The following is a 19,578-nucleotide window of genomic DNA, read 5'->3' as shown; positions in this document are numbered from 1 at the left end:
GGCTACTCATCACAAAACCTGAATGAGTGGTTGCAAGCCAGCTCCTTTTATACCCGTAGGTCTGGGGGAGTGGCATGCAAATACCACTCGCCAATTCCCAGTGGCCTTTTCTCAAAGATCAGAGGTGTTTGGAGCTCCCAAGGGTGACCCCTAGTGTCACTACATCGACACAATGTCTCATTCCCTCCATCAGGGAACGGAGGTTACGAAAGTAACCAGGACGTTACTCTTACATACAACTGCAAAACCTCAGTAGATCTGCATGCAAATGCAAATGCAAATGCAAAAAAACAAAACAATTATTCTGTTCTCAGAAGTGGTAATTCCTGTGCATATGTCTTTTTGAAGTCAAGTGTATTAGCTCAAAAGTGTGGGCATGTTGACTGTTTCAAATGTGAAAAGTAAACAACATAAAATATGCCTTAGAAAACCAAGACCACTTTAACCACTTTAAATGGTCACTATAACTGAGTCCATGTTTAATCTCATTTAAGACAAATTCAGACTGCTGCAACAAAAAGCAACATTTAAAACATTTTAAGTTGGCTGTTGCATTCAGAAAGTTGAGAAACATAACCATCATTCTCACATTGCCCCAACAACCCAGTTTGTGGTTGGTTGATCTTTGTTGGGGAAATGTGAATTGGCTTTTAAAGACAAAAGACTAAAGTCAGATACCCAATATGTTTACATGGATGTTTTTGCATTGTCGAGTCTACAGTCTTCATCTGTTAGCACAAAGCTGATGGCAGGGGAGGGCCATTGTTTCCCAGGATGTTTAAAGGTGCAGTATGTAACAATTTTCATGTAATATTCACCTTTTTTTGCCACTGTGTGAACGGCTTGTAACGCAACATAAAAAATGAGCCCTTCCCAGACTTCCTAGGTTGCCCATTAAAGCCCGTAGACTGATTTTCATGCAAAGGGAGTGGGTTGGTTTTACCGGGAAAATCCAAAGGTTGTGACGTTTATGCACGCTCCCAAGAGCCTTGCCTCAGTGCTTCTCTTCCACTATTCAAATGCGACAACAAACAGTATGGCTAAGCGGGAACGTGATCATGGTCGAGCGAAAACTAGAGTGAACATCGGCAGGGCATTTGATTCCTGGAGGGACCTTCGTTCGGTTTTGGGGATTAAAACCAACCCTGAAATGCCGTTCTTCTTATTAGACAGGTAAGCTTACATAATTGCAAAGCATATGAAATATAGTGCCATAAGGACTGATCTGTGCAATTTTAGCTAAATTGATCTTGCCTGCTAATGCTGTGGAATTGCAAGCTACCTTGCTTCATAACTTTCAAATAATTTCAACAATCTTCTCTTCATACTAAAAGTCAGGTATACAGGATAAATGTAAGCAAATATGCTGGTTTCTTGATTGTAGTACAACATATGACATACAAAACATACAATAGTGCAACCAGACATGTTCACAAGTCCCTGAGGTCCAAGTCAAGTCTCAAGTCTTTGGTCACAAGTCTAACTCAAGTCTTAGTTGTTTTTTGTTTGTTTTTGACAATAGTCCTTAAACTCCTGCTGCTCTCCAGTGTAAGTAACCGTGTATTAGGCTAACTCAATTATGAAATATTAAAACTAATTACTTCTAGAGAATGTCTTGTTCATTTATTCAAAATTGTATAATGAAGCACACAAGGTTTTACTTAAATCATTAATTTAATTTTTATACAGTAAACAATAAAAAAAAAAAATCCAAAAGTTCTCCCTAAATAACATGAAAACAGATCAACAATGCAAAATGCAGTTGCAGGGCATAGTCCTAACCCAAGTGCTAATTTAATCAATTTAAACAGAAATTCAGAGCTCTATTTTCTAATAAGATAAGCAAATATCTTTTGATATTTATGAGCAGGAATATAGTAAACAATGAATTAAAGAATTAATTTACAATTTTCATAGAATTTTGATTCAAAAGTTTGCCAAAATATCATGAAACAGAACATAAAGAGAATTTTCAGGTAATTCAAGAAATTCCTCATTATCATACAGTGCGAAATGTACTATGCATACTACTAAAATCTTTCAATTAAAATACACAGTACTGTTTTCTACTACAGTGAGCAAATGTTTTTCTGTGTCCAAAGACAAAGTTTTATGCAGAAGGCTGGTTACATTTCAGAAAGATCAAATTTGATAGTGTTCTCGCACTAAGCCTGGCGTGATGAGGATGCATAGATATATACAGGTGCATCTCAATAAATTAGAATGGCGTGGAAAAGTTCATTTATTTCAGTAATTCAACTCAGATTGTGAAACTCGTGTATTAAATAAATTCAATGGACACAGACTGAAGTAGTTTAAGTCTTTGGTTCTTTTAATTGTGATGATTTTGGCTCACAATTAACAAAAACCCACCAATTCACTATCTCAAAAAATTAGAATATGGTGACATGCCAATCAGCTAATCAACTCAAAACACCTGCAAAGTTTCCTGAGCCTTCAAAATGGTCTCTCAGTTTGGTTCACTAGGCTACACAATCATGGGGAAGACTGCTGATCTGACAGTTGTCCAGAAGACAATCATTGACACCCTTCACAAGGAGGTTAAGCCACAAACATTCATTGCCAAAGAAGCTGGCTGTTCACAGAGTGCTGTATCCAAGCATGTTAACAGAAAGTTGAGTGGAAGGAAAAAGTGTGGAAGAAAAAAGATGCACAACCAACCGAGAGAACTGCAGCCTTATGAGGATTGTCAAGCAAAATCGATTCAAGAATTTGGGTGAACTTCACAAGGAATGGACTGAGGCTGGGGTCAAGGCATCAAGAGCCACCACACACAGACGTGTCAAGGAATTTGGCTACAGTTGTCGTATTCCTCTTGTTAAGCCACTCCTGAACCACAGACAACGTCAGAGGCGTCTTACCTGGGCTAAGGAGAAGAAGAACTGGACTGTTGCCCAGTGGTCCAAAGTCCTCTTTTCAGATGAGAGCAAGTTTTGTATTTCATTTGGAAACCAAGGTCCTAGAGTCTGGAGGAAGGGTGGAGAAGCTCATAGCTCAAGTTGCTTGAAGTCCAGTGTTAAGTTTCCACAGTCTGTGATGATTTGGGGTGCAATGTCATCTGCTGGTGTTGGTCCATTGTGTTTTTTGAAAACCAAAGTCACTGCACTCGTTTACCAAGAAATTTTGGAGCACTTCATGCTTCCTTCTGCTGAAAGATGCTGATTTCATTTTCCAGCAGGATTTGGCACCTGCCCACACTGCCAAAAGCACCAAAAGTTGGTTAAATGACCATGGTGTTGGTGTGCTTGACTGGCCAGCAAACTCACCAGACCTGAACCCCATAGAGAATCTATGGGGTATTGTCAAGAGGAAAATGAGAAACAAGACACCAAAAAATGCAGATGAGCTAAAGGCCACTGTCAAAGAAACCTGGGCTTCCATACCACCTCAGCAGTGCCACAAACTGATCACCTCCATGCCACGCCGAATTGAGGCAGTAATTAAAGCAAAAGGAGCCCCTACCAAGTATTGAGTACATATACAGTAAATTAACATACTTTCCAGAAGGCCAACAATTCACTAAAAATGTTTTTTTTTTATTGGTCTTATGATGTATTCTAATTTTTTGAGATAGTGAATTGGTGGGTTTTTGTTAAATGTGAGCCAAAATCATCACAATTAAAAGAACCAAAGACTTAAACTACTTCAGTCTGTGTGCACTGAATTTATTTAATACACGAGTTTCACAATTTGAGTTGAATTACTGAAATAAATGAACTTTTCCACGACATTCTAATTTATTGAGATGCACCTGTATATATGCATCCTCATTACTCCAGGCTATATATATAGACCCCATATGCATGACAATGGCATATACAAGTTTTACTGCAAATTTTACTATTTAGTCTTTTCATTTATAGAAAAGAGTGAGAAATAACAGAAGCCTCATTGAGATATTTGAGGGACTAGCGATGTTTTAACAATAATTTCAGTCAAGTTACTGCATATAGGTTTACATGCTAAAAAACATACTTAGTTTTCACTTTTTTGTAATTAAAAGGAGATGGGATTAGTAAAAACAAAATCGTAAAACTAAAGTAAGAAACCTAAAAACAACAGTTTACCTTTCTAGCTACATTAGCTAAACTTTTTTTCACAGCACGAAAGCATGATTTACCTTTCTGTGTGAGTTTTCAAATGTCTAATGAAGTTTGATGTAATTGTGCTAGCATCTTTGATGTTCATCCCACATGTTTTACATACAGCATTCTGTTTATTGCCATTATATTGAAGGTTTTTGAAAACAGATGTTATGATGAAGGGCGGTTTAGTTGATGCCATCATCGTGTTGAAGCGAAGATCAATGAATGAACGAATCGCTCCATTGTATCGGTTCTTTTGAATCAGTCGAGTTTGAGTGAGGCTGAATTCGGAATAGCATACTAGCGTACTACTCATAGCCTACTATTTCTACCATATAAATATATGGCAGAAATAGTCAGAGTAGTATGATAGTATGTGATTTTGAACTCAGCCTGAGTCTCTACGAATCACAGGCACCACGAGAAAGAACCGATCTGTGGGAATAAGTCATACAGGGTCATAAAATGCTTATGGAAGTGTAAATCATTTACAGGCCAGATGCGAGTTAAGTAAACCTGGAGTAAACCTTGCGACTTAAGCGCGACTGAAGTCCAAGTCGCAGACTCGAGTTTCCATCTCTGAGTGCAACATAACAGTGCAGAGCAACATAAAACTGTCTGGTATAGTTCGGTAGTATGTAGCTGTATTTGTGTATCAGTATGCTATGTTAGCTGATAAGTAGTTTTAGTTTAGTCTCAAAGTTTGTAGTAAAACAATCATAATTGTGTAATTTTAATTATGCTACCTCATCTGTCAGCATGATGCCGGTGAATCACATTCAGTCTCTTTGTACGTTATGTCATTGTTTTGGCCGATGCTCGCTCGCTCGCGTCCCTATGGAGTGTGTGCACGAGTAACAGGTAGCTGGCTGCAGTTCACTTAATGGCCACAGGTGTCATTAATAACAAGAGTTTCTGAATCTTACATACTGCACCTTTAATATACCCTGGAACATACTTAAGGTGATCACAAAATTTCATAAGAATCATTCCTGATCGCATGATAGGCATTTATCAGATTCAAAAAATGTTTTCATAGCTTGTTGAATTCATGGCATGTTTTAGTTGGAGGCTGACCAAACAAGCAATTATGTGTGATATATGTGATCATAACTGCATTTCTTTTAAACTCGACAGCCACATTCTGAGCCAGTTTTCAGAAAAAGTCAATGATTTCCTGTTATCCTCTCCACGCTTCCCAATCCGGTGGCCCCAAAAAGTACTTAAAATACAGTATATATGACTGTTACAGCATTAAATAACAAAATATCAAACCAAGTGTCATTTATTTTAAAGAAAGATAGCACAAGCACGCTTTTCAAGCCAAACGCCATTGGTTGAGCCAATGTTGTTAGGTTGGACTGGTCAGAATGCTCAAACAAACCAGACTGATCACACTGTGAATTCGGCAACAGTAGGTCGAAAGTTTACCAAAATTTTATTCACTGCCCCCAGTGGCTGAAGCTGGAAGTGTTGTTTAAATTTTTGTTGTTATTGATGCATAACAGTCAACAGGAATGTATATTTTATTACCACACCCTGTAACCCTAAACCTAACTGTCATGGAGTAAAAATGTGAATTTAGAGCTAAAATACAATTAAATACAAACATTTTTAAGCACAGCTTCAGTGGCCAAATACTTTTTGAACTACTATATGTGGATGCCTTTATGGTCAGTCTGACAGACACCAAATTAATTTTCCACTACCACCTTAAAAACAAATTGTCTGCAGTGCTATTGAACTGCCCATTAGGTACCATCAATCCACGCTAATTTGCCCGCTCTGGAAATTATTTCTCATAGCTGTGCAAAAACAGTACATGAACCATGTCTACTGTCTACAACAATTTTCTACCATAATCATGAGTCAAGGTGTTTCCTTTGAGAGGACTGGGGCCTGTCTGCCTGTAATGTTATGCCTTTTTTAAGTTTCCAAGTATGGAAGAAGACAGTTCAGAGCAAGGTCTTCAGGGAGATTTGAAGCATTTGCCTGTAGGTGCTTTAGATTTACAACTGTGACAATCTTCAAGCCAGTGAGAGGGGAGTGGCAGAGGACTAACTTCAGCTCCTAAGGCTACACTTGAAGCATTTATTCCTAATGACTCAATTTTGGGTGCACACATTATTAAATTAACTGCAAATGGTAACAATAAATCCAGAGGCAGCCATACTACATGTGCAGGCTAAAAGACAAATCAATTAATGAAGTGATAGTAACAAGTTTAATGAGTATGTGATTAAGATGAGATAAATTTAAAGGAGAGATGGTACCCAAACCATTCTGCCATTATGCATTCAACAAATTAATTATTTCCAGTGTTAGGTATATTGTTAACAATTGTCTCGTAAAAAAACAGTAAAGAACTGGCAGCAGGGTTGCCAGCATGTTACTGTAAAATTAAAAGTGTCTTGCTGTTGCTGAAATTAACAGCTAGATACTGTTTTTACAGCTACAGAATACAACTGTAATTTAGCAGCATATAGCTGTCAAATTACATACTATCTACTGTTGTTGAAATTAACAGCTATGTTCCCAGCATGCACTGCGGCATGAAGAAATTACTTTTTAAAGTAATACTGGTTTATTTTTACGTTGTTTTTGTTGTAGTCCAAGTTACTTATATTTTAATGTTCAGCTTTTACTTTTTTATGTAAAAGTATGTTTGTTAATTGTCACCATTGTTGCGTTTTGTATGCCGAGAGTTGATATCTGTGTGTCTTGATAAAAACTCGAGTTATGCTATAAATTCATCAGAAACATCAAACATTTGTTTTGGTAATATCATTTTGCTGAAATATCCTTTACTGTGTTTGCTTTTATGTGTAATGTATCACTATTGCCACATATAGTGCCATTTGCAAGGTAGGATCAGATATTCAGTCTGACCTTAGGTTTTGTCTTCCAAGTAGCACAGTGCAACAACTTGCGTTTTACTTAAACATAAATTGATTGGCTGGAAGAACATAATATAATAATAAAGAAGGTCCAAGGTGCTAGCTCAAGAGATCACTAATCACCGTAATGGTGACTTCAATCAAAACACAACTATTGATAACAAAACAACAACACTAATTAAACTAAGACTCTGAATAAAAACTTTTTGTATGTTTTTTTTTTTTTTTTTTTTTTTTTGTAGCCCCAATGCATTGCCAAAGCATACATACTTATTCAAGCGCAAAGGCTTATGGGTATTTCACCATTATAACCTACATTGAAGTGCTATACTGTTATTTTACTGTGTACAGATTGTTATTGTTGTTGTTTTTTTTTTTCATTTTTTTTTTTTCATAAATAAATACACTGTTCAGTTCTGGCAAAATTGTACATTTAATATGTACATTGCTTCAAAGGTTGATTTTTTATTATTATTTGACTTCTCATTAGACAGACAAGTGAAGGCTGATGTGAGATGATAAAGAACAGAGGAGTTGGTCAGAAACACCATGAGCACTAACCATGTGGGTGGGCGTGTGGGGTTAAAATATAAGTTTCAAAATGTCACTACAGCTTTCACCAAGATGACATCATGATTTTAAATGTTCATTTTCCCCTAATGCCTTGCATAGAACAGCTATTTACCATAAAACTAGTCACTTCACAGTGAGACTGCTCTTGATCTCCCAAAATGCAACATTTTAACAGCAAACTACTGTTTTAAGAATCACAGTAGATTGCTGTTGGAATTTGGCCATAAATTTACAGCAATTTTTTACAGTGTAGATTACTTCTGAAATGTAATTTGGTAATGATTACAGATTAAATTACTAAAATTGTTCTCAGTAACATGATCTTTTAGATGTAATCTATTCTGATTTCTTTTGTATTACCTATGTGTTACTCATTGAATTTTTTGATGAAAATCTAATCATTCATTTTAAATCTATTAAGTACCAAATAACATTCCTTTCATGAATAATTAGTAAACATAAAATCAAATGGCAACTTTTACTTTTTTCAGTCGTTAAGTAAAACCAATGTGCCTAAAGGGTCATTTATACTAAAACAATGTTTTTCAAAACTGATAGACAATGACGATTGGTAATGTAATAAAAAAATGTAATCCGTACATTTTTATATGTACATTAATAAAAGTAACATGAATCTGAAAATTTTTATGTAATCTAATTACAAGTACTATATATTAAAAATCTGATTACATAATCCAGAATACAAGTAATCTGTTACTACCCAACACTGATTTTTTCTTTGAAACAGTGCAAGCGTTTTGTATATAAAGCACACACAGAAGGAATGCATTCTATTAAAACCGAGTGCACTGTGGAAAGAGTTAGTCCAAGCAAGAAAATCCCAAGTATTGACAGACTGACCTTTACCACATACAGGAGTCTGTGTGTGTGTTTATCTGGAAATACAGTTACATTTGGTATTTTTTTCTAAACATTTGTTTGTGATCAGCAATGAAAAGCTATCTGGCTTGATTTCAAAGAATGGAGGAAGACTGTCTGTCTCTCTCCTCTCTCTGTGAACTGACCGTCTTTTTATCTCCCCTGACTCTCACTGTGAACATAGAGATGGCAATTAGTCACAATTCATCTCAGGTGGATGTCCTTACCGCTTTCTCTCTCCCCAGACAAGGTGCTCGACCACGCCCTCACCTCCACAAAGACATTTCAGAGTCTTCTGGGAGATTTGAGGCATCTGTGTGTAAGTGCCACAATGATGAAGAATGGTCAAGATCTAAAAGTCTAAACGAAAACCCAGTTTATGTAATTTTACTGACTTATCTAATAAAACAGTATGGTATGCTTGTAGTTCTAATCATAATTCTGAATCTCCAATGAATCAGCATTTGTAACAATCGGCACAACTTGAAAGAGCCAGCAAAAAAAATCTTTCAAAGTAAATTACTCAATAATCAACATTTACAGCAGAGCTTTTAATACCATGCTACACAGGGCCATTTCTGACCATTTAAGTACCCTAGGCGAGATTGCGATTGTCGAGGGAGTACGCAGACGTGGCTACCGCATCATTTGGCACCCCCCCTCCCCCAGCTGATGGCGCCCTAGGCGTCTGCCTAGTTCACCTATGCCTAGAAACGGTTCTGATGTTACACAGCCTTTAGACTAAATGTGAATGTATGTGAACATATGTGTATTTGTGTGGGGTTCCATGCAATCCATGTTAAGTTCACTTGTCCCACACGTGCAGATTGAATCCAGATGCTCTCTCTAAAGGGTCTCAAGCCAAAAAAACTACACGCTCATCTCCATTAGGAATTCACACAGCTTAAATGCCGCCACTACAGTCATCACATCTGGGGTCTTTGGGTCTATGGAGGAGAGACGCTCTTATAACCAAACATTAGTTTTCTCTGTGGTGTCCACAAGGGAGTGTGTGCTGTTCTGCAAAACTAGGAGGACACAAAAGTAAGTGAAGGAAAGTATTACCTGCACTAACACAAAAGTACTATGGCGTTACCATGTTTTTTAGACATAGTACAATAGTAATAACATGGTTTTCTGGACATGTCCCATTGCACTACCATATTCTTCACAGTACCAAATAAAAACCATGGACCATGAATTTGATTATACCACAGTTTGTTCTGGTCCTCTAATTTCAGTTGGACCGGCAGTGTTCCAAGAGTGCTGACATACAGCCCAACAACACTGGGACTCTTCACTATTTGTATCACTCCACTTCTCCGTATTAGTGGCTTGCCAAACAGCGGTGGGTATTTTAATTGAGAAGGGTCTGTCTGTGTCCTGCAAGATACGCCTACCACAAGCTACAGCCACAACAAATAAAACCCCCTTCTAATAACCTAATAACCCCCTTCAGCCAAATGCTGAAGTCTTGCAAGAGTTAGATGCCACATTCATACACTGTCTTTGTTGCGTTTATTTGGTGTCCTTCTGCAACCCTACACCTACACCTATCCCCAGAGGTGGGACCAAGTCATTGTTTTGCAAGTCACAATTAAGTCTCAAGTCTTTGCATTCAAGTCTCAAGTCAAGTCCTAAGTCAAGACAGGCAAGTCCCAAGACAAAACAGGCAAGTCCAAGTTAAGTCCCATGTCCTCAACTTTTAGTGTCAAGTCTTAAACAAGTAATTAGTGTTCTTTGCCCAAATTAGTGTCCAAGTATTAATTTCTTTAGTAATTACCCACAGTATTAGCATATTTTAGCACAATGTGTGGACTTTTTAGATGACCCCTTACCCACGTAAGCAAAATTTCCTACTTAATGTTAAATTAACAATCTGAAACGATTTCACCATGACACCATCTTACCAGCTTATATAAATGACAAATCGCATCCCCGTATTGATCCCGTATTTTAAGGGATGGGTGGCAACCCTACCTTCATTGGTCCACAGTGCATCTTTTATCTGGTTTCAGCAAGGAGGCATGCAAAATAATTGATGAAGCATCTGTCATTTTTAAACAACACGTTCTACTTGTTGCAATCCTTTTATTGCCTTCGATATTGTATTTTTTATATCCAAATGAAATTACCTTTGGTATCATTTTGGCTATGCCATCCTTGAATGCAATCGTCAAACTTGGTCCTACTCTCGTGGAAGTTGATTGGTTGGTTGTCTGATTGGTTGAATGTGGAGCATGGGAATGCAGGTTTGAAAATCAAATTAATTGTTTATTGGGGAAATGAATTGTTGATTTGCTGCACATTTTTAAATGTACAACTCTGATCTTTGGTTTTAGAAGGTATAAAGTCTTTCCAAGTCAAAGGGCTCGATTCCTAGTCAAGTCGCAAGTCATTGTTGTAAAAGTCTAAGTCGAGTCGCAAGTCTTCTTTGATTATGTCAAGTCAAGTCCAAGTCATGCGACTCAAATCCACAAACCTGCCTATACCTACCACTAAACCTAACCATAGCCTTAACCCTTTCCATATACCTAACCCTAATCACAAAGATTGAAAAATAAAAAGTTTAAAATTATTAAATATACTGCAATTTAAAAGTTATAATGGATACAATCATACCACCGTAGAGCTAGGTAGCAACAATGAAGAGAAGAGCAATGAAAATGAAGAGAAGAAGAAGCTGTACTGCTGTGTAGCTAACAGGCTAATCAGCTAGCGGTATGCTAAGCTAGTAGGCTAACTGGTTAGAGTGTGAACTAACTGGAGAAAACAGAATGAGAAATGCTGAATTTCAACATTTATAGCCTTGGTTTAATAATATGATATGTGACATAATTAAATGTTATTCTTTATCATATTTACATAGTTAAGACAACATGAAACATACAGCGATTGCATATGATTTTAAAAGTTCTTTTAGCTGCTTGTAGCGGACGTGCCGTGTAGTCTAGTGGAATGCCGACAAATACACTTGGATTCATTCTGTGACCATTTCTGGAGAATGCATATTTTCTCCAGTAGGTGGCGACAAATGAATGTCTATGTGTTATGAGTGAGTCATTTAATCAAGCGCCATAGCCAGAAACAAGACATTGGGTGTGTCAAGAGAAAACTGGGTGTGCAAGAACTAAAGCACAATTAAGTGAAATATAATAAAATGACCATTAACAACCATTAAGTCAATTTCTTTTGGCTATAACCTTTTTAGGCTCTGTCTATTTTAAATGACTGAAAAAAGTCAATGGATGAGTTGCCCTGTTAATATATAAAAAATATGAGGCTTAAAAATGCATTAAAATAAGTTTTGGAATGATTCATCATTATTTTCCAGAATACGCTAAAGGCACAAATATAAATGATGGTACAATTTGCAAAAAAATTAGTAATGCATTGTGTTGAACAGAAGAATGCACAACTGTTAAAAGAGTCAATTTTTTTTCTTTTTCTTTTTTTTTTTTTTTTTTACATTCTTTGTATTTATGGAGTATGGGAGGTTTGGTTCATAATTAAAAATAAATAAATAATATATACTGTTGTTACAGTAATTATTAAGCCAATATAAATAAAGGATAATACTATGGCTGACATGATGCAAAGAGCAAAACGTCAAAAAAAATTTAAAAATGTAAAAAAAAGACATTTCATTTAAGTGTACAAGTTTACATTTTGGCTGGCAGTTGCACACCGTGACACAGCCATCTGAAATGTTTTGACCAGCCCGCAGATCCATGACTGGCCAGCGCTGGAATTGCGAGACTGCTTTGGTGGCTTTTCATGTCTGTAACACTGAATATAGTGTGAGCCAATAGCATTTAAGTGCAGGCTGCGAAGGAGCATATAATTGGTTTCACCCAATGAACGAATACACCCCTTCACTGAAGTTCATGTCAGTCGTTTGAGTCTGAACGAGATGAGACGTCTCGTTAATGAACAAACTGAATGTACTGGTACACTTGTTTGCTAACAAAATGTATGAATAAGTCATCTAGTTCATGAACAAAAGGATCTGCTGACTGGCTGAACAAGAGGAGGAGGCAAGTCATTAGTTCAATTCAGCAGTCTTGTTCAATAAGGAAATAGGCCGGATGAATTACGAATACAATGATGTGATAAACAACTTATTATAATGGCATACAGACTTCATTGAAACTCATAATTATTTTTAGGCTGGTTTTGATATCTTTTATTATATAGCTTAATAAAAAGCCATGCTCTGCATTTGCAGAATATGATAGATATGCTTTGTTGTCATTTGTATGCTTTGTTGTCAAGCCTATGATGCTTAAACACTCTGCAGTGCTGAAGTCTCTCAGTACAATTGTTGACACACAAATGTTATGGGGTGATGTGCTTGCACCTAATATGAGTCAATGTGAACCTCTATCTGCACCTGCATCATCAACTCAATTCCTTAACGCGGATCACGAGCCTGCATCGCATGCATTCCTAAGAATCTGAACCCAAGAAGACATCTGAGCTCTCTTCATTTGGTTTAGACTAAAAACAGAGAGACCAACATCGACTGCTACTCAGACTGCTCGTTAACGGAGCTCTACCACGTAACATTTACGCTTCGCACTAAAGTTAATTAAGCTACAAGTAAACATAAAGTGTTTAAAAGTTTGCCAAATGCACTCTGATGGAAAACAGTCATAACTCTTGATTTATATTTCAATTTACGTGTAAATGAAATTCAGAATCTGAAAGTAGGCTAATGGATTATATGTGGGACAGCAATAGCAGAATGGCACCTGATGTCATGGCTTTACAACGCTTACGCACTACAAGGAATATACGTCTCTTATTACTCTTTAAAAGTTGTAAAAGTACGTTTCATATTAAAATTCATATATACAAATCGGCAGATAATGTACAAAGACTATGAACATGGTGTTGTGCGTAAATCGCAACGCGTAGTTCCGGGAAACCGTTATACGCCGCGTAAACGTGCGCTTCAGTAATGTTCGCTTCGTCTAAGAGAGGACACATAACAGGGCTTGTATTCAGAGTGGCGTTATAGACCGTGGAGCATTATGTCAAAGTGAATATTACACCAGATCATTAATAATATATTCTAAAGCATGCACTGCCTTCGGTACTGCAGTGCCACACGCAGCGAATAAACTGAGATGCGCACACTTTTGCGCTCAGGTTTTTGACATTGTAAAACAAATGTTACCGGAAACAGGTAAAATGAGACATAATGAAAAAAAAAACCTACCTAGAACTGCTGCTAGTCTGAAATGATGGACTCCAAAAAGCATCTTCCCCATTCCCTGTCTGAGGCTGGACATGACGCTGCTTCCCTTGGAAGCGCAGACGCTCAACTGTGCAGCACTCCGAGTCTCTGGAGGCAAAGAGTTGATTCAGTTACACTGAGTTTGCAAGAGGGCATTTCCTCTGCCGAGTCAATGTGACATAAACCAGTGCATGCGTGTGGTGATTTTAGGGTCTCACACCTAGACTGAAATTACTCATTGACTGATTTTACAAGGCATATTTCTCGAATCCAGGGGTGCTGAGTGACTCCATTCAGGCTTCCTAAGCAACCAATTGGCCCGGTTGCTAGGGTCGATTAGAGAGCGAGGTAAAGTTAGTTTTAAATTCGACATTCGTTGGATATTCGGTTTCTCTAACCCGCGCTCTCTTCAGTCAAAAATCTTATAAAGATGTCATTAGCACACTTGGTTTAAAGGGAGTTCAACTGTACTATATGGGCATAACAACTGGATTCTGAACAGTCAACGCTTGGTGTGGCTGCAAAATTATGCCTAAAACGCTCCGATGTGCTTTGACTGCCTTGCAGATGTAAGGGACCGTCTGAAAACTCCACTCACTACGCTAAAACATAGGAGATGTCCACTCATTCTTTCAATTGACGTGCAAGTTATACATTAAAATAAAAAAAAAAAAAAAAAAAAAAAACATTAAAATACATGTTCACATTCAGAATGTTGTAGTAACTTATTACCGACTTATTACAGGTGAGATTATTACATTATGTTCAATAATATGAGTACAGTAATCAATTATTTGAGAAAAAAAAATCACCAAAATTATATTTTCTCATTCTAAAGGTTGTAATAACTTCCCAGAGGATAGATGGACTTACTACACGTGCTATTATTACAGTATGGTCAATTATATAAGTACAGTAATCAATTATTTTAGAATAAAATCACTACAATTCACCAAAATGATATTTTCACATTCTAAAGGTTGTAATAACTTCCCAGAGGATAGATGGATTTACTACAGGTGAGATTATTATAGTATGATCAATTACATAAGTACAGTAATCAATTATTTTAGAAAATATTCACTAAAATTCACCAAAATGATATTTTCTCATTCTAAATGTTGTAGTAACTTTTCAGAGGATATACAGATTTACAACAGGTGATATTATTACAGTATGTTCTATGATATGAATACAGAAATCAGTTATTTTAGAAACAATTCTATACATTTCTGTTAATACTGTATCTGCTTCCTGTTATATAGGCTTATCAGGAGAGATGGCATAATAAAGTCTGATTGCTGAGGGCGAGAGAGATCTCCACTATCACTTCCTAGAGCACGGTGCTCATAAAATAGCTGTTGTGGAGAGGATGCTTTAACATCTGACTTCAGGAAATGTATATCAATTCTGGTATAGCTGTCCTTTCTGATCATTTCCTTTACATATATTTAGCCATCTGCTCTGATGTACTGTTGCGTCCTGTGCCTCAATGATAGTCAGACTCAGATGTTCCTTCAAAGTCCACCACCAGCTTTTTATGTTTGTGATATTCAGCTGCAGTTGTTTTCTACAATACAAGACAAAGTCATCCACCAGCTTTTTGTAATCGGGGTCTTCTGTTTTCAATGCAACATCAGGTTGAAGTTTTGCCTGCAAACTTAATGCAAGGAAACTGTGTTTGTATGAGTATTTCTCCAACTGGATATTTCATCAGATATTTCATTTTATATGAAGTGAGATAAGACCTGATATAAAAGTAATATTACTGTGATAATTCCCAGTAACAAATAAGTAGGACATCTGTGGTATTTATTTTTTCAAAAACTCCTCTTTTATAATGATCCCCAAGTTGTTATGTTAATTCTGTCATAAATAGTTTTCTTAACTAAGGTACATTTACTACATTTCCATTAACAAAATTATTAACAAATTCATAAAAAAGTTTCCACCAAAAAGTTTATTGCAATTATTCTATTTTTTTGTTCCTTCTGTAAGACTATTTTAAATTAAATTGGGATCTTCTTTAAAGAATGTGACAGGCAAGTCAACTTGCAGTGTTTTTCATTTTATTTCAGTAAATAACTGAAGTTGTTGCTAATTAATTGGCTTTGAGTGACATTGGAGATTTTAAGGGATACAATGGTTTTAATCAATGGTTGTTTCAGTCAGGACCACTTGCATCAAGTGTATCAATTTTACTTTCATTTGAAGTAATCATTTCATTGTATGCTTCTTTTCTGGGCTCTCACTGCCCAGCCATTCATGGGTAGAGCAGGGAGAACAGAACTGAATTTATAGTGAAAGTCCAATCAGAGGGCAAATTCATTAAATCAGGGCAAGAAAATGTAAGGTAGCATTGGTCGCAACAGACAGGGAGGCAGCAAACCAGATGAAAAAAACTTTAATTCAGAGACACAAAAGGAACATACAAAACACCCTGAACAAGTAACAGGAACAGACAGAAAGCAGATGATCTAACACATGATGATCTAGCAAAAAGCTAAATAACAGGCAGAGTATAAATACTCTGGGGAAAAGAAGACACTAGCACAATAATTAAGTGGGTGGAGGTGGAAAAGCACAACTATTTATTTTTTCTAAAATAATTCATTATTGTACTCATATTGTTATAAACACTGTAATATTCTCACCTATAGTAAATCCGTCTATCATCTGGGAAGTTACTACAACATTTAGAAGGTGAAAATATCATTTTGGTGAATTTTAGTGAATATTTTTCGAAAATAATTTATGACTGTACAAATATTATAAAAATGACTGTAAAAATCTCACCTGTAGTAAGTCAGTATATTCACTGAGAATATACTAAAACCTTTGGAATTTGAAAAAAGCATTTTGGTAAATGTAAAAATAATTGATTACTGTACTCATATTATTAAACTTACTGTAATAATCTCACCTGTAGTAAGTCTGTCTATCATCTGGGAAGTTACTACAACCTTTAGAATGAGAAAATATAATTTTGGTGAATTTTAGTGATTTTTTTTCTCAAATAATTGATTACTGTACTTATATAATTGACCATACTGTAATAATCTCATCTGTAATAAATCCGTCTATTCTCTGGGAAGTTACTACAACCTTTAGAATGAGAAATTATCATTTTGGTGAATTTTAGTGAATTATTTCTCAAATAATTGATTACTGTACTCATATACAGTTGAAGTCAGAAGTTTACATACACTTAGATTGAAGTCATTAGCAAACTATAGTTTTGGCAAGTCGTTTAGGACATCTACTTTGTGCATGACACAAGTAATTTTTCCAACAATTGTTTACAGACAGATTGTTTAACGTTTAATTGACTGTATCACAGTTCCAGTGGGTCAGAAGTTTACATATACTATAAGTTAACTGTGTCTTTAAGCAGCTTGGAAAATTCCAGAAAATGATGTCAAGCATTTAGCCAATTAGCCAATTAGCTTCTGATAGGAGGTGTACTCAATTGGAGGTGTACCTGTGGATGTATTTTAAGGCCTCCCTTCAAACTCAGTGCCTCTTTGCTTGACATCATAGAAAAATCAAAAGAAATCAGCCAAGACCTCAGAATAAAAAAAATTGTGGACCTCCACATGTCTGGTTCATCCTTGGGAGCAATTTCCAAACGCCTGAAGGTACCACGTTCATCTGTACAAACAACAGTACGCAAGTTTAAACGCCATGGGACCACGCAGCCATCATATGCTCAAGAAGGAGACTCATTCTGTCTCCTAGAGATGAACATAGTTTGGTGTGAAAAGTGCAAACAAATCCCAGAACAACAGCAAAGGACCTTGTGACAATGCTGGAGGAAACAGGTAGACAAGTATCTATATCCACAGTAAAACAAGTCCTATATCAACATAACCTGAAAGGCTGCTCAGCAAGGAAGAAGCCACTGCTCTAAAACCGCCATAAAAAAGCCAGACTACAGTTTGCAAATGCCCATGGGGACAAAGATCTTACTTTTTGGAGAAATGTCCTCTGGTCTAATGAAACAAATATTGAACTGTTTGGCCATAATGACCATTGATATGTTTGGAGGAAAAAGGGTGAGGCTTGCAAGCCGAAGAACACCATCCCAACCGTGAAGCATGGGGGTGGCAGCATCATATTGTGGGGGTGCTTTGCTGCAGGAGGGACTGGTGCACTTCACAAAATAGATGCCATCATGAGGAAGGAAAATTATGTGCATATACTGAAGCAACATCTCAAGACATCAGCCAGGAAGTTAAAGCTCGGTCGCAAATGGGTCTTCCAAATGGACAATGAGCCCAAGCATACCTCCAAAACTGTGCCAAAATGGCTTAAGGACAACAAAATCATGGTATTGGAGTGGCCATCACAAAGCCCTGACCTCAATCCGATAGAAAATGTGTGGGCAGAACTAAAAGCATGTGCGAGCAAGGAGGCCTACAAACCTGACTGAGTTACACCAGTTCTGTCTGGAGGAATGGTCCAAAATTCCAGCAACTTATTTTGAGAAGCTTGTGGAAGGCTACCCAAAATATTTGACCCAAGTTAAACAATTTTAAGGCAATGTTACCAAATACTAACAAAGTGTATGTAAACTTCTTACCCACTGGGAATGTGATGAAAGAAAGAATTATCCTGACATTTCACATTCTTAAAATAAAGTAGTGATCCGAACTGACCTAAGACAGGGAATGTTTTCTATGGCTAAATGTTAGGAATTGTGAAACACTGAGTTTAAATGTATTTAAAGGTGTATGTAAACTTCTGACTTCAACTGTAATTTAACATACTGTAATAATCTCACCTGTAGTAAGTCCATCTATCATCTGGGATGTTATTACAACCTTTAGAATGTGAAAATATTATTTTGGAGAATTTTAGTGTGTGGAGTTTTCAGACGGTCCCTAACTCTCTGTAGGCGAATATCCAACCAATATCGAACTTACACCAGCTTTTGGATAACAACCACACAGTCTTTTTCCAGAGCAGCCTGTATTTCTCCTGAGGTTACTTGGGGGTTTTTCTTTGTATCCTGAACAATTCTTCTGGCAGTTGTGGCTGAAATCTTTCTTGGTCTACCTGACCTTGGCTTGGTATCAAGAGATCCCAGAATTTTCCACTTTTAATAAGTGATTGAACAGTACTGACTGGCATTTTCGAGGCTTTGGATATATTTCTATATCTTTTTCCATCTTTATAAAGTTCCATTACCTTGTTAAGCAGGTCTTTTGACAGTTCTTTTCTGCTCCCCATGGTTCAGTATCTAGCCTGCTCAGTGCATCCACGTGAGAGCTAACAAACTCATTGAGTATTTATACACAGACACTAATTGCAATTTAAAAAGCCACAGGTGTGGGAAATTAATCTTTAATTGCCATTTAAACCCTTGTGTGTCACCTTGTGTGTCTGTAACAAGGCCAAACATTCAAGGGTATGTAAACTTTTGATCAGGGCCATTTGGGTGATTTCTGTTATCATTATGATTTAAAAGGAGCCAAACAACTATGTGATAATAAATGGCTTCATATGATCACTATCCTTAAATAAAATACTTTTTGCATGATCAGTCATATTTTCAAAATCAATGCCAAAATTTCACAATTTCTGCCAGGGTATGCAAACTTTTGAGCACAACTGTATATCCCAAACAAATCCCCCTGACTGAAGGAAATGAGGCAGGGTTTGACTGACTCTTCAGACAAATATTTGGCCAATGGGTCGACCCTCATCTGGTCAGTGTAAGCATAAAGCAAATCCTCTTTTCACAGGAATAATATTATTCAAGGTGCTTCTCAAATCAGAGCCTGTCACTCATGATCTGTAAAGGAATTAAATGCAGTTAGTGTGCTACCTGGGTCAATGACGTGAGACATTTATTTATTTATTGTTTGACGATGCAGGT

General features: G+C 36.8%; 1 protein-coding gene across 1 annotated transcript in view; it reads right to left on the bottom strand.

Annotated features, from left to right (window-relative positions):
- Window positions 1-14,112, bottom strand: part of LOC127432734 (integrin alpha-1-like) — an 81,029-nt gene extending 66,917 nt beyond the window's left edge. Inside the window, exons 1-2 of the mRNA XM_051684114.1 lie at window positions 13,918-14,112; window positions 13,680-13,805 (exon numbers count right to left, since the gene is read on the bottom strand). Of these exons, the coding sequence (XP_051540074.1) occupies window positions 13,680-13,805; window positions 13,918-13,936 (145 nt within the window). The 5' untranslated portion in view covers window positions 13,937-14,112. The remainder of the gene's footprint in view (window positions 1-13,679; window positions 13,806-13,917) is intronic.
- Window positions 14,113-19,578: the final 5,466 nt, after the last annotated feature.

The sequence above is a fragment of the Myxocyprinus asiaticus genome, chromosome 42 (assembly GCF_019703515.2).
Source record: "Myxocyprinus asiaticus isolate MX2 ecotype Aquarium Trade chromosome 42, UBuf_Myxa_2, whole genome shotgun sequence".
Taxonomy (NCBI): domain Eukaryota; kingdom Metazoa; phylum Chordata; class Actinopteri; order Cypriniformes; family Catostomidae; genus Myxocyprinus; species Myxocyprinus asiaticus.
This window is presented reverse-complemented; position numbering and strand designations above follow the sequence as displayed.